At 39.1% G+C, this 13,729-nt stretch overlaps 1 protein-coding gene across 4 annotated transcripts in view; it reads left to right on the top strand.

Annotated features, from left to right (window-relative positions):
* The window catches only part of Myo81f (unconventional myosin 81F), a 39,202-nt gene extending 26,395 nt beyond the window's left edge, over positions 1-12,807 (top strand). For 3 of the 4 annotated variants that reach the window (XM_072886876.1, XM_072886879.1, XM_072886878.1), the window contains 12 exons: positions 617-951; positions 1,040-1,522; positions 1,612-2,515; positions 2,659-2,911; positions 3,054-3,089; positions 3,652-4,714; positions 4,837-5,426; positions 5,811-6,000; positions 6,095-7,538; positions 7,710-7,987; positions 8,153-8,602; positions 9,330-12,807. In XM_072886876.1, the coding sequence (XP_072742977.1) occupies positions 617-951; positions 1,040-1,522; positions 1,612-2,515; positions 2,659-2,911; positions 3,054-3,089; positions 3,652-4,714; positions 4,837-5,426; positions 5,811-6,000; positions 6,095-7,538; positions 7,710-7,987; positions 8,153-8,602; positions 9,330-9,560 (6,257 nt within the window). In that variant the 3' untranslated portion in view covers positions 9,561-12,807. The remainder of the gene's footprint in view (positions 1-616; positions 952-1,039; positions 1,523-1,611; positions 2,516-2,658; positions 2,912-3,053; positions 3,090-3,651; positions 4,715-4,836; positions 5,427-5,810; positions 6,001-6,094; positions 7,539-7,709; positions 7,988-8,152; positions 8,603-9,329) is intronic. The other variant, XM_072886877.1, reaches the window with a different exon arrangement.
* Positions 12,808-13,729: the final 922 nt, after the last annotated feature.

Genomic DNA, 13,729 nt, shown 5'->3' with positions numbered 1-13,729 from the left:
TTAATTTCACGGTTAATAGATACATAGATTATTAATTTTAAATTAATCTAAAAATCTGTACAGGGAAATTCGCTTAAAAATAGTTTGAAACATTCTATTAGTATTGATATATAAAATTGTGAAAAGAAAAAAAGAAAAGTAAATCCAGTATAATTTTAAGTAATTTTACGGTGATGAACGATTAAACGAAACTCGGCGGTTTATCCGAGTGAATACGCGGAAATAATAGAATAGATTCTAATCGCGTTTGGAAACAATCGCGATTCATCAGTAGGAGTTTTAGTTACAAGCGCGGCGACAACTCAGGTGTTAAATGCAACGGCAGGGGAAACGAAGTAGGTCACGAGGCAAGGAGGTTTTATGAATAAAACACATCTGTCTGGTGTCGTTCATTCATCTCATGGCATAACGACGTCAAAGTCTTTTTCTCAAGTCTCCGGCTTATTTTTGGAGTTTATCCTCGTTTTCGCCCGAGTTCCGTATTTAAACGAATCTGGAAAGGAATCTCTTTGAGATGAGATTTTCAGATTCCCTGGATATTTGAATGTATAAAAAGAGAGTGTTTGACTTGATGTAAATTGATTTGAGGGAAAATAAATTGAATTTGTGAAAATAGGCAACGCGAAGACGGTGCGAAACGACAACAGTTCGCGCTTCGGCAAGTTCATGCAAGTGTGCTTTGACAACAAATGGATGATCAAGGGCTGCATCATTCAGGACTATTTGCTGGAGCAGAGCCGTATCACTTTTCAAAGCCCGGAGGAGCGCAATTATCACGTATTTTATAAACTGGTGGAGGCCGGCACGAGAGACAAGGAATTCGCCGAGCAATATAAGCTACGACCAGCCAGTCATTACAGATATCTCAATCAGTCCGGTTGCGTAAAGATCGACGGAATTTCTGATTCCAAGAAACTCGACGCTCTCAGGCTCGCCTTCAATGTGCTTCAGGTATGGCTATTGCTCTCGTTGAAAGAAATTTATTATTATCCCATTATTATGAAATAATAATTAATTGCTTCCTCTTCGCGTTATGTAGGTTGCGCCAGAAATGTGCGAAGGCATTTTTCGGGTACTATCGGCCATCCTGTGGCTTGGAAATTTAAGCTTCGAGGACATCGACGGCGAAAGATGCGAACTGTCGACGGAGGACAGAAATATAGTTGACACGGTGGCGCCATTATTGGGTCTTCAGGTGGAAGATCTCACTAGGGTGGTGCTGATACGACAGATAAACGTTCGCGGTAATATAACAGAGATCCCGCTGAAAGTGCAGGAAGCACGAGAGAACAGGCACGCGATGGCAAAAGCGCTCTACTCGCGCACTTTCGCTTGGCTCATCAATCACATAAACAATTGCACGAATCCAGGCCAGGATAGCTCGCGATTTCTCGGGGTGCTCGATATCTTTGGCTTTGAGAATTTTGCGTTGAACAGCTTCGAGCAACTCTGCATCAATTACACAAACGAGAAACTGCACAAGTTCTTCAATCACTATGTCTTTGCGTTAGAGCAGGAACTTGTAAGTTTATTCGGGATTCTCTTTAAGTTTTTTTTTTATACGTCGAAGAACTTTGATTCCCTCAATATATCAAATAAATTTGTTTTTAGTATCGCCAAGAGGAGATCCAATATTCCCACATCACATTCACGGACAACACAATGTGCCTGGAACTAATTGAAAAGCCTCCGCGATGCGTTCTCAAGTTATTGACCGAGCAGTGTCATATGCCGAAAGGCTCGGACTTGGCCTATCTGACAAATTTACATGCGGAATTCGAGAATCATCCGTGCTACGTGAAGGGAGATGATCGACGGAAATGGGAAAAGGAATTCGGACTCAAACACTATGCCGGCTGCGTGACGTACACTATTGAAGGTTTTGTCGACAAGAATCGGGACGTTCAGCAGGACGTGTTCTTCGACTTTATGTCCAGGAGCACCAACGAATTCGTCCAGGAGATTTCCGTCTATCAAGATCTACTGGGATATACTGTTGCACGCGGAACCGGTAGCGCGGCCACGACAATGTCACGCGGAACGTCGAAAGGCAAGCCGACTCTTTGCGACTCCTTTCGACATCAATTGCAAGCCTTAGTAGACGTATTGCAAGCGACCACACCGTGGTACGCACGTTGCATCAAACCAAACATGGAGAAGATGGCCAATCACTACGACGAGAAGCTTGTGCTGGACCAGCTCAAGTATCTCGGCATGCTGGACATTATACGCATACGTAAAGAAGGCTTTCCGATACACATGTCGTTCCACGACTTTGTCGCGAGATATCGTTGCTTAGACAAGAGCCGAGCGTCGCTTTCCTGCAACGAGAAAGAGGCAGCCAGATATTTGATCAGCAAACAAGGTATACCGCAAACCGAGTGGCAGATCGGCCGAACGAAAGTGTTTTTGAGAAGCTACGTGCACGAGCCTTTGGAAGACTCTAGAAATCAGGTCGTAACGAGAAACGCCATCGTGATACAAAAGATTTGGCGTGGATATGTCAAGCGACGAGGTACATTTTTCCTTTCGTAAATCTTTATTTCACTATATAATTTTATCATAACGTTTTAATTTTTCTTCTGAATTCTGAAATATATAAAAAACAAGATTATTTGAAATTTATCAAAATTTGTTTTATATTATTCTGTCTGACAGAATACAAGCGTATAAGGGAGGCAGCACTCAAGGTACAGCACGCTTATCGCGGCTGGAAGTTGCGAATAATGTTTATCAGAAAGCGCAGAGCTGCCATAGTGATCCAAAGTCATTTACGAGGCGTCTTCGCGAGGGAGGTGGCTGCTGCGCTGCGTGAAATGAGACGAGTCGACGAGGAGATGAGAAAGAGGGAACGGTTAGAGAAGGAAAGAAGATTGATGGAAGACAAGAAGGCATTGGAGGAAAGCCAGAGGTAAGGGGAAACGGGGAAACGGGGAGTTTATTCGATTTTCTCAAGCGTTACGTAGTAATATAGTTTTCGCGTAAGAAAACCGATGCAATCGATTAATAATGCAATCGATTGCGTGCGTTAATGGCTTGTGTCCCTTTTATAGCACGCAGTACAATGGTATTGACGGGATGGAATCTGGGTAAGTTCCTCAACGACGGAAGCTCGTGTGACGTACGCGAATAAAGGCATGCATTCGTTGCATGCCAAGTATCGTTGCGTGTGGTTCAACGTTTGCAAGCGTTATCGCATCCTAGTTTGATATAGGCGGGGCATGACAATATATATAAACATCACACCGATTGTGATATACTAAACGTACACTTATACATTCCAACATTAGGTATTTTTAATCGAGAAAGTGAACGCGAAGGATATACGCAACAGCGTAAAGATTGAAACTTTAATATATATTTGTTTAAAGAGCCATACAATTACGGTAATCATTACAAATCGTAAATGTTGGATTATTTCTATCTATTGCTGAAATTTATTTTCAATCTGTATTATTGTTGAAATTGCTTATCTTTATAAAGTTTTTAAATTATATTTTCTTATTTATACCATTATTGCACCGAATGCATCACAATCATGATTAAATTCTTATATGAAATTTATTTTAATCGTAACACTTGCAGCACTTTTTTTGAGAAGAATATATAGTATAGATCGTAATGTACAATAATCTCCTTTCGATTTTGCAGGAAAGCGCAGGAAGAAATTGCTGCCCTGTCGCAGATGGCCGAGCAAATGAACTCGAAGATGGCCGCCGCCTCGGACTTGCAATCAGTAGACCTAGACAATCTTTTTTCCTTTTTATCCGACGTACAATCGACCAAGAGCAATCAGATTATCGACGAGATCGGCGAACAGATGGACGAATTGGTCGAGGATCTGGATGTAGAATTAGAAACTGTCATCCAACAAGAGATGGAATTGAATTCCAAGGCCGCCGAATCGTCGAAAGTCACTTCTCCCGTCAATGGACAGCAAGTGACATCTCCGCAGCAACGATTGCCACCTGGTACAGGTAACTTGAACAGTAGCAAACTCGGTCAACCGAGTCTTCCGGAACCCACGGAACCGCCTCCACCGCCACCACCTCCGGCGCCACCTTTGGCGATGAATGGCGACTCGTCGGATGACAATGGCGAACCGATCTACGAATCTGTATTGCCGCGCGAAGAGAACGAGCTCAATAGTCCGATCGTCCACAATGGCAGCCATAGTCCTGCCCAAATGGTCAACGGCGAAGCTGGCGGATCTTTGCCGCCCAGCAACAAAATGACGAAGGAAATTGCCGGTAGTCCGCCATCCAAGTCGGAGTCAACGAGTTTCGCTGCTCATCATCATCCACATCATCATCATCATCATCATCATCAGACGACGATACCCCAGGCGCAACAAAACGGTCACGATCAGCCGCAGTCGCAGTCACAAACGTCGCAGCAGTTGCCGGTTGAGCGTGAGCAGCGACGCAAGTGTCGCGTGGAACGCAAATTGCAGGAACTCGAGGACAAGAAGGAACAGGAGAGCGAGACTACTTATCACGATATTGTTGAGTTTGCGCAAAACTATTTCAACAGCCACGAACGTTCCCCCGAAGGCACCATAATAGCCACGTTGACGAGAAAGTCGCGCGGCAAGAGCATCGAATACATCCCGAAATACGAGATGGTCACGTACTACAAAGGATCTAGCATTCCGAATTCGCACATTCATATGTATGATCCTGATAATGTGAACGTTGCGTGTTCTGTATTCAGGGTAAGTAGTAAATATATATTTACTGTTATTTTTAGAATTAATTTAAATAATATATAATTAAAATATATCATATATTTTTATTACATTATTAGCATATTAAATATCTTTTTTTTCCTTTTTAGGATTTATGTAAGTACATACGTGGCGAAATGAAATTGGATCAAGAGATAGCTACGATCCAGAGTATTATCGCTTACGGGATTGAGCGGGAAGAATTACGAGACGAGATTTACGTGCAATGCATGCGTCAGGCTACCAATAATCCCAACGTCGAGTGGGCGGAACAAGTGTGGTTGCTGTTATGCTTGGCGATTGTCGCCTTTCAACCAAGCAAACTACTTTACAAGTATTTTGTTTCCTTCCTGAAGAAGAATCTTGCTCTCGAGGGCAAGCTGAGACAGTACGTGCAATGGTGTGTGGACAATTGCAAGAATACCAAAGTATCTTGCAGGCAACATCCACCGTCTACCGTAGAGATTGCCGCTATGAGACGATTGGGAACCATAGTCTGTCGATTTTTCTTTTTGGATGGAAGAACGAAAGCGATCGATGTACATCCGACTGACACGGCCGCCGATGCTGTCGCTAAACTCGGAGAAAAATTGGGTCTTCGGTCACTGGAAGGTTGGGCCATCTATCAAAGCAGACCCGATGGAGAGGAGCACGTGCGAGCTCACGATTACCTGTACGATGTAATCGCTGCATGGGAGATGTAAGTATAATCAAAAGATGCAAGTATAATAAATAAGAGATGGAAAAGTTACTTTTAAAAAGTAACTAGTTATCGTTATCGTTACTTTTTTAATGTTAAAACAAGATCAGAAATTAAATTAAAAATATACTTTTGTAATATATTTTATTAAAAAAATTAATAATTAAAATATTAATAAAATATCAATAAATTAAAAAAAAATTTTTATTATAAATTTGTAAAACCATAAATAATAAGGAAAAAAATAGTAACGCCGTTAACACTTTGTTATAAAAGAAAAGTAACTGTAAGGGTAACGCGTTACTTTCCAACCCTGAATAATTTACATAGTAATGTAAAACGAGAGCTTATTATACATATAAATTATAAACACTTGTTTTGAAGGAAACAATGCAAATTAAATACCGCACAATCAACGTTCTCAACATTGCGACGAGGTAATAACGCTACTCTAGGCAGCGGCGACAATCGCTTTGTTTTCAAACGAAGATTGTTCCGTAATCCAAGAGAAATCTCGCAAGATCCCGTGGAAGTTAATATGCTGTACGCGCAAGCGGTCTACAATGTCGTAAAGGTATAAGATTTTTAAGCTATTACATCTAAGCTAAGAAGCTTCTACTATGTTCTCTTTCCTGTTATCGTTATTCTGTTAACGCTCTCTCTTCCAGTGTGACGATTTTCCGGTATCTGAGAAAGTGGCGCTGCAATTGGCAGGATTGCAGGCGCAAGTATCCCTCGGAGATCCCAAGGACAACGACAGACTGGATTATTATAGCGAGGTGGACAGTTTTCTACCTTACAGAATCAGTCGCGCTCGCGGCGACGACGTTTGGGTGCCGATTATAGCGCAAGCTCACCGGCAATATGGCGCCGGGCGCAAGGAACTGGCGGCTAAAGTTCTGTACCTATCCTGCGTGATGCAATATCCTCTTTACGGCACGACAATGTTTAACGTTACTTACCGAGGATATTGGTCTTACGGCAACCAATTGATTCTTGGTATCAATTGCGACGGTCTTATGCTAATTAAGCCGGACGATAAATTTGTTCTGTCCGAATATCGCTATCAAGATGTCGAGAGCATCATGTTGGATCCGAGTGACTCATTTATCACGCTTTCGCTATTGCGACATAATCCCGATAGTTCGCACAAATGTTTTGTATTCGAAACTCCGCAGAAAAACGAGATTGGCAGTCTGATAGTCAGTTACTGTTCGGCATTGGCGGGCTGGATTACGGAAAATGAGGTGCCTACGAAGAAACTCAAGTGTATTACCAACGAGGATCGTATCAGACTCTATCACAATCTGGTCAACTGTCGGCGAACGCTAGTCGATTCGGAAATTCTCAGAAAACCGCAGGATTCCGGCGGCGGTTTTCTCAGGAACACGCTCCGCAGATTATCTAAGCATCGGATAGAGAAACTCAGGCAAGAGCATGGAAGTGCCGATCATGGCGAGACCTATAAAGGCTTCCCGTATGCTTATTGGGCATTCAGTAGACAGCAGATACCACAGAGTTTGTCGAAACTGCCAGATCCCGACGAGCAGATCTCTTTAGGTATCTTCCAGTTGATTCTAACGTACGCGGGGCTCGGCCAGAACGGCGAGACGGTTCGCAGAGTCGAAGACGAGCACGTGAATCTTATACAAACCGTCATGGAACGTTGTATACGAAAGGAGAATTTGTTGGGCGAGCTGTATCTGCAATTGATCAAACAAACGACCGATCATCCGGATCCGAACAATCGCGTTAATCTGCGACACTGGGCGTTGCTCTCGCTTGCATGTTCCGTGATTCTTCCGCCTCAAAAGGTTATACGTAAATACTTGATTGCACATTTAAAGCGATGCGCCAGCGATTATGTCACCGAGGAGGGCAAGTACGCGAGATTCGCGGAAAAGTGCCTTTATAAGACTCAGGGCACTCGAAGACGGCAATGGCCGCCTAGTCGCGAAGAAATCATGTGCACCATCAATCGCCGACCGATTTACGCAAGATTCCACTTTATGGATGGCCAATACCATGCCGTCGAGTTTCATCCATCTGCAACTGCCAGGGACGTCATGGAGATCATCAAGACTAAGATAGGACTCGAAGAAACAGCAATGGGTATGTCATTTCTTTTATACCATTTCGTATTTTTGTATTTTTTTTTTTTTTTTTGATACCGGTATTTCTTATAAATATTAAAATTTTAAAATATTGTAACATTTTTTTCAAGTCACAGTCTCGTGCTAAATTTATTCCATTGATACTTATTATATTTGTTCTTTACATCAGGCTACGCGATTTACGAGGTGTTGGGACCGACCGAACGATCGCTGATCCCTGAAGAGAAGATAGCCGACGTCATGTCCAAGTGGGAACGATACAGGACATCGCAGCAGAGTCAACAGGGCTCGCAACGAAAGCACGTGCATCACTTTTTCCTATTCAAGAAACACTTGTTCCTGGACCAATACATGAACCTAGACGACCCAGTGGAGAAAGAGCTATTGTATCATCAAGTGTTACATGATTTGCGCGCCGATCGGTTTCCCATCACTGAGAAGGAAGCTGTGAGTTATCAATAATATTAATTAATCCATTTGTAATTTTTCCTTTCGTCGCCTTGTTAATTGCGCAAAAGAAAGATTTTTAATTTTAATTTCAAGCTTATTAAAATATTATTATTATGTCATTCCCCTGGATCTCCTTTATATCGAAATTAATCTCACTCACAGATGATGCTGTCAGCTTTGCAAGCGCAACTGGAAATGGGCGATTGCCAAGACACTATATCGGAGCCAGATTATCGAACGATATCGAGCCACTGCCTACCGTCGAGACTGGTGCCATGCTTGTGCGTAGACGGTGTGCGCCAGCACCACCAGTCTTTACGCGGAATGTCGCCACCTGAAGCAAAGAAGGCTTTCCTGAATCTGATTCAATCATGGCCTTTGCACCGAGCGACGATCTTCGACGTGATGCAATCGTTCACCTCGAATTGGCCTCGTGTATTATGGCTGGCCGTTGATCAGCAGGGTCTCCATCTTTTGGAACATCGTTCCAGAAACGCGCTATGTACCTACGAGCATAGCAGTATTCTAAGTTACACGCCCGCCGTCAACTGTCTGATGATCATTACTGGTACGGATAAGAAACAGAGCAAGGTCATTCTCACCACATCGCAGGTAATATATTAAAATTATTAATACCCGTATTCATAGTCCTTTCTTATCTTAAGGGCGGAGGAAATCTGTATGAAGGATTCTTTGAATATCCAAGGCCTCCTTGTTTCATAGATGGACCTCGAGTCTTCCTTCTAAAAGGAAGGAATATTTTAGGGATTTTTATTAGTGATTTTTAACAGCGCCGTTTTATGGTACTTACCCGCAACTAATTTCAAATGTATGTAAACTTTCTTGAATTTAATGATTAATTAAATAATAATTAATAATATTAATAATAATAATTTATAAATATTAATTAATTGATAATTAATTTAATTTAATAATTTAATATTAATCTACATTTTCGTTCTGAAATCCTTCGTCAGAATCATTTAAAAATTCGTTGTCCATCATATGAATAGAAGAATTGAAAACTTTCAATTTGAATAACGCCACAAATTGAAATGTGACAGCTACAGATGACAACTTAGTTTTAAAGTTATATTTTGCGCATCATCTGAAAGAAAGTTGAATCTCTTCCTTAAGCAAGTTCTTAACCTTCCTTGAAATAAGGGAACCAATAAGGTGATGATTCCTCGTCTGATCAAGGAAGGTTTATGAAACGTGGAATGAGGAACAAGGAATCCTTATTCCTCAAGAAAGGACTATAAATACGGGATTATAAATCATACATAATATACGTCTATAATTGCTGGTATATTTAATTTCGCTCGAAATTGTTCTCCAGGCTCATCAAATAGCGAATCTGATCCGCGAGTACATGGAGGTGCTTCAGTCACCACCGGAAATACCGAGACGAGACTCAGCGATGGCTGCTCAACAATTTGCAGCTCAACAGCAGCAGCAACAGCATCAGCAACCGCCCGCAACACTGCCATCATCTACGACCGGACGAAAGTCCCGACCCGCCTCGATGTTACACAGAGGTGCTCCGGTAATACAATCTCAAGCTAGTTAGAATGATTAAGTAAATCTCTCGCCGGGAGTTATATATATTATAAAGACGGTTTTTTCCCTTCAACCTGGTACCTAAATCGAATCTTCGTCGTTGGGCGCGCCGCACGTTCCATAATTATAAAGTGCCATAAACTCGAGATACGCACACAGCGGTATTATCTATTTTATCAAAGAATACGCATAATTCTAATATACATAAATACATATACATATATATATATATATATATATAGATACATATTATATTGTATAATTTTAATCCCCGTATACACCGCTCCGTCTTGTTCACTGCGATAAAGGGTTTCCTGTATGCGTAATTACATCTTAGCAATATCCCTTGAGAGAGATTAAAACATGTAGAATGACGTTTAGTATCAGGTTGTGGTGAAAAGAGAACGCAGTTTGCATTTAAATAATGCACGTCATGCGTTAACGTTAAATGCAGTTGTCCGATCTTCTTGCGTATCAGACCTAAACAAGGTCTAATGTCTGAGAAGCGTATCGTAAGGATATCAGAAAGGCATCTCATAATCTTTCAAAGGTCTTTTCACTTTGAAAAGCTGCATTAGCGCTAAATGCTACGACATTAGGTAGAAATATTAATCCGGGGCTTTAAATCGATGCTTTTCTCGGGCCTATCGAGAAACGACGATGTACCGTCGTGAGAAGGACAACATTATATAGCCTAGGGATACTTATTTCTTCCACTATTTATTAGATTAGCTTAGAAATCTCGAAAAGATCTGTCAAAGACTATATAGATTTAGTCTCCGCGTATATAACCGATTTATAGCGAGATGAGTGATAAACAACTGCCATTATTAGAAGAGTTATCGACCGCGAGGACTTTTCTCTTTTTCTATTATGACCGTTATCATTGTTGCCTTTTTTACCTGAGCGACCACCGCCACGTTTTTGATAACGATTTCTGCTGCATCAAATACAACGCGAGAATTTTCAATATATACGGCGATACGTTTGTTCCGATACATCGTTAACTCCGATCAGCGATCAATAATTATCCCACCGGCATATCATATCGATTGAAGGGTAATATAATATCAAAGAGAAGGAAGGAAGGAACAATTAAAAGCAAACCGCACAAGCACTTATAAAGCGACCAAAAAAAAAGAAAAAAAAAACGTAATCTCTCGAACATAAGTGTAACCTTTGACTGAATATTGCCTGCTGTATCGATGCTAATTGCCATAATTGTTTCAAACACGATAATATACATATAGTGGCGACCAGAACCTTATAATATTTATTGATATTATAAATTCTCGCGATATAAGAGAGGATTATATATAGATTATTTAATGAAAATATATAATTCGTATGCGAGAAGGGAAGTTTTGGTGTAAAACTTTATGCGTTTTAACGAATCGGATAACGTAACAGCTCTTTGTAATCACCGTTATATTTCTGAAATTGTAAGCTAATCAGCGGAGAAAAAGAAAACATTGTCTTTTTGAATCAATTTATTAAAATCTATATATTTGACATAAATATTTAATAATACCGATTTGCGAAAATTATGCAGAAAACAATTACGCTGTATATCGTTAAACAATAACTTACAAATGAACTCCAAATGAAATTCGTATTTATAACCGTACGAAATTGAAATCTCTATTCGGAAAAGTATTTCTACGTTTGCTAAAACGAAACTACAGCATTTAAAATATACTCTAATATTACCGCAAACGTGCATTATATGTAAACGAAAATTTACGTACGCGACAAACGTAAAATTGAGTCGACTAATCCGTTCTTCGTTCTCTAGACAATCTTCCTGATATCGTCACTTTCCTCGTATAAAGTTAATCACTATCGCTAAATTTAGAAAGACGGTAAGAAAAAAAAAAAAAGGAAAAGGGATAAAAAAAAAATTGCGTGTACTTAATATGTATCCGCGCGATCTACATGATTATATTCGTTCAAGAAGCATGCCACGAAATTGCGTCCAATCGAGATTTTATCGTTGAATTATTTTTTTATTTTAATTTTTTATCCGAGAGACGAAATCCGTTTTTATGTATAAAACGTAAACCGATAATAAAAGTTTCGCGCGAGTAATATTTAATATTTTTTTTTTTGGAGAATTTCTTTTCGAAATACAATAATCATTGTAATAAAAGTCTGTAATCTCTCCGATTTTACATGAAATCTTAGTTGTGATAAAATTTTTTAAAACGCGAAAAAATATGTACTTAATACGTATCTAAAAACGAATACGTTTTAAAAAAGTGCGAATTAACTGACAATGAGAAAGAAAGCAAGCGTGAACGATATTTCCGATTTAATATCTGTATTATTTCGGATTAGTTGAAAGGGTGTTTTTTTTTTTTTTTTTTTTTTTTTTTTAAATTATTGTTATAAACATTTTTATAACAGAATTAATTTTAATCCCACCTACATAAATTCGCGTATGTAAGTAAAGAGTTTTGAAGAAGAGAAACCGTCGAGTTTCATTCGGTTGTGAGATATTCTCAAGGAACGGTGATTTTTAAAAGATCTTGGATGTAGAGGAGCACGATCTTCGTCTTCTCTCAAGAACGCGAGAAGGACGGTAGTTTAGAGTTGGTTAATATTTGCTTGAAATTTTGGCTTTTTGGCGGAACCTCGACGTGTGCAGAGATAGACTGTGATCCGCTTTGGGAGTTTTTAGTCTTCGAGAGCCGTTTAATCGAGTGAGACTACGTTTCGTGTTATTATATGCTATGTATGAGGCGAATGCGCGAACAAAATAATATGTATATGACGCTTGCGTATGTATGAATGCACCAAGAAAGAATGTGATAATTTAAGAGACACTTAAGGAATGTCTGGAACGGTTTAAAACTTTGCTCTTCAAATGTCATAAAAGTTTTTAGGATGTCTGAACAACTTTAACTCGAGGAGGGAGGAATTCGAAGGAGTTTTCAAAGAGGGAGAAATTATTTGAATTTTCAAGCATCTTTAAGACGTCTTTGAAACTCTTATATCGTCTGAATAGTTGAGTTTTTTAAAAGACCTTTCTTTCGACGCGTTTTAAATTTTTTACGTTTGCGTTTGTGTGTGCAAGAGCGAATTCAAGTGATTTGTGATTAATTATTATAAAGATAATACGCGTGCGTGCGTGCGTGCGTGTGTATGTGTGCATGCATGTTACTCAAGTGATGGCACCAGCCATACACGTAGCTTTTAAGCGAAGCATAAGTTATTGGTTGACACATGTTATTGAATTATATATATAAAAAACGAAAGAGATCCTGTGTATATAATTATATAATTATAATATATATATTATATATATATATATATATATATATATAAGAATACGAGCTCGCGAGCGCGCGCACGAGCGTTTTAGGAACGGCCACACAACACAATGGATGGAAAATCAGCGTCGTTGCTACATGTGCAAGAGAGATTCGCGCCTATACGTATTATATAAAAAATATACATACATATTATATATGAATAAATAAATAAATAAATAAATAAATATATACAATTCCAACGTGAATGTTTTGACACATAAAAAATAAAAAAGTTGTTTTGGCGTATTTGCAGTATGCATCTTTTTTTTTTTTTTTTTTTTTTTGTAGATTAAATTAAAAATAATATATTTAACGCATTTATTAGAAGAAATAATTTTGGTGATTTTGCTTTGTTGACATAATCAATTTGTGTTATCTTTTGGTTGATAGAGTTCTTAGAATCGCAGATTTTCTCACGTCCGATTATATTCTTTTAAAGCTTGCCAATGTTTTAAGTGTAAAGTTACAAACGACTGATAAAATTATTAATTAAAAAATTATCAGAAATTAAAATATCAGAAGAACATATATAATCGCGAAAGAGAAGTGTAAACACTAACTAAAATTCTACAAATGGCAATTCTACGTCCTAAAACTTAAAAAAATGCAAAAATTTAAATTGAATTAGTTTATTCGCATTTATTTTGCATTTATATTAATATTGTCTGTTAACAAGGTTAACAGACAATATCGCGCGGACGTTTAATAAAGAGAATATATAAACAAGAACATATAATTATCTATATCTTCTTTTATTTGTGACTTTAGACAATAATCAGACAAATAACAGTGTTCGCTCCCTTTGGCGATTGCCCGTGTAATTGCTTGTGCGACACGAGCCAGTTTAACTCTGGTGCCAGTATAT

The sequence above is a fragment of the Anoplolepis gracilipes genome, chromosome 2 (assembly GCF_047496725.1).
Source record: "Anoplolepis gracilipes chromosome 2, ASM4749672v1, whole genome shotgun sequence".
Lineage (NCBI taxonomy): Eukaryota > Metazoa > Arthropoda > Insecta > Hymenoptera > Formicidae > Anoplolepis > Anoplolepis gracilipes.
The sequence above is the reverse complement of the archived record's forward strand: the minus strand, read 5'-3'. Positions and strand labels throughout refer to the sequence as shown.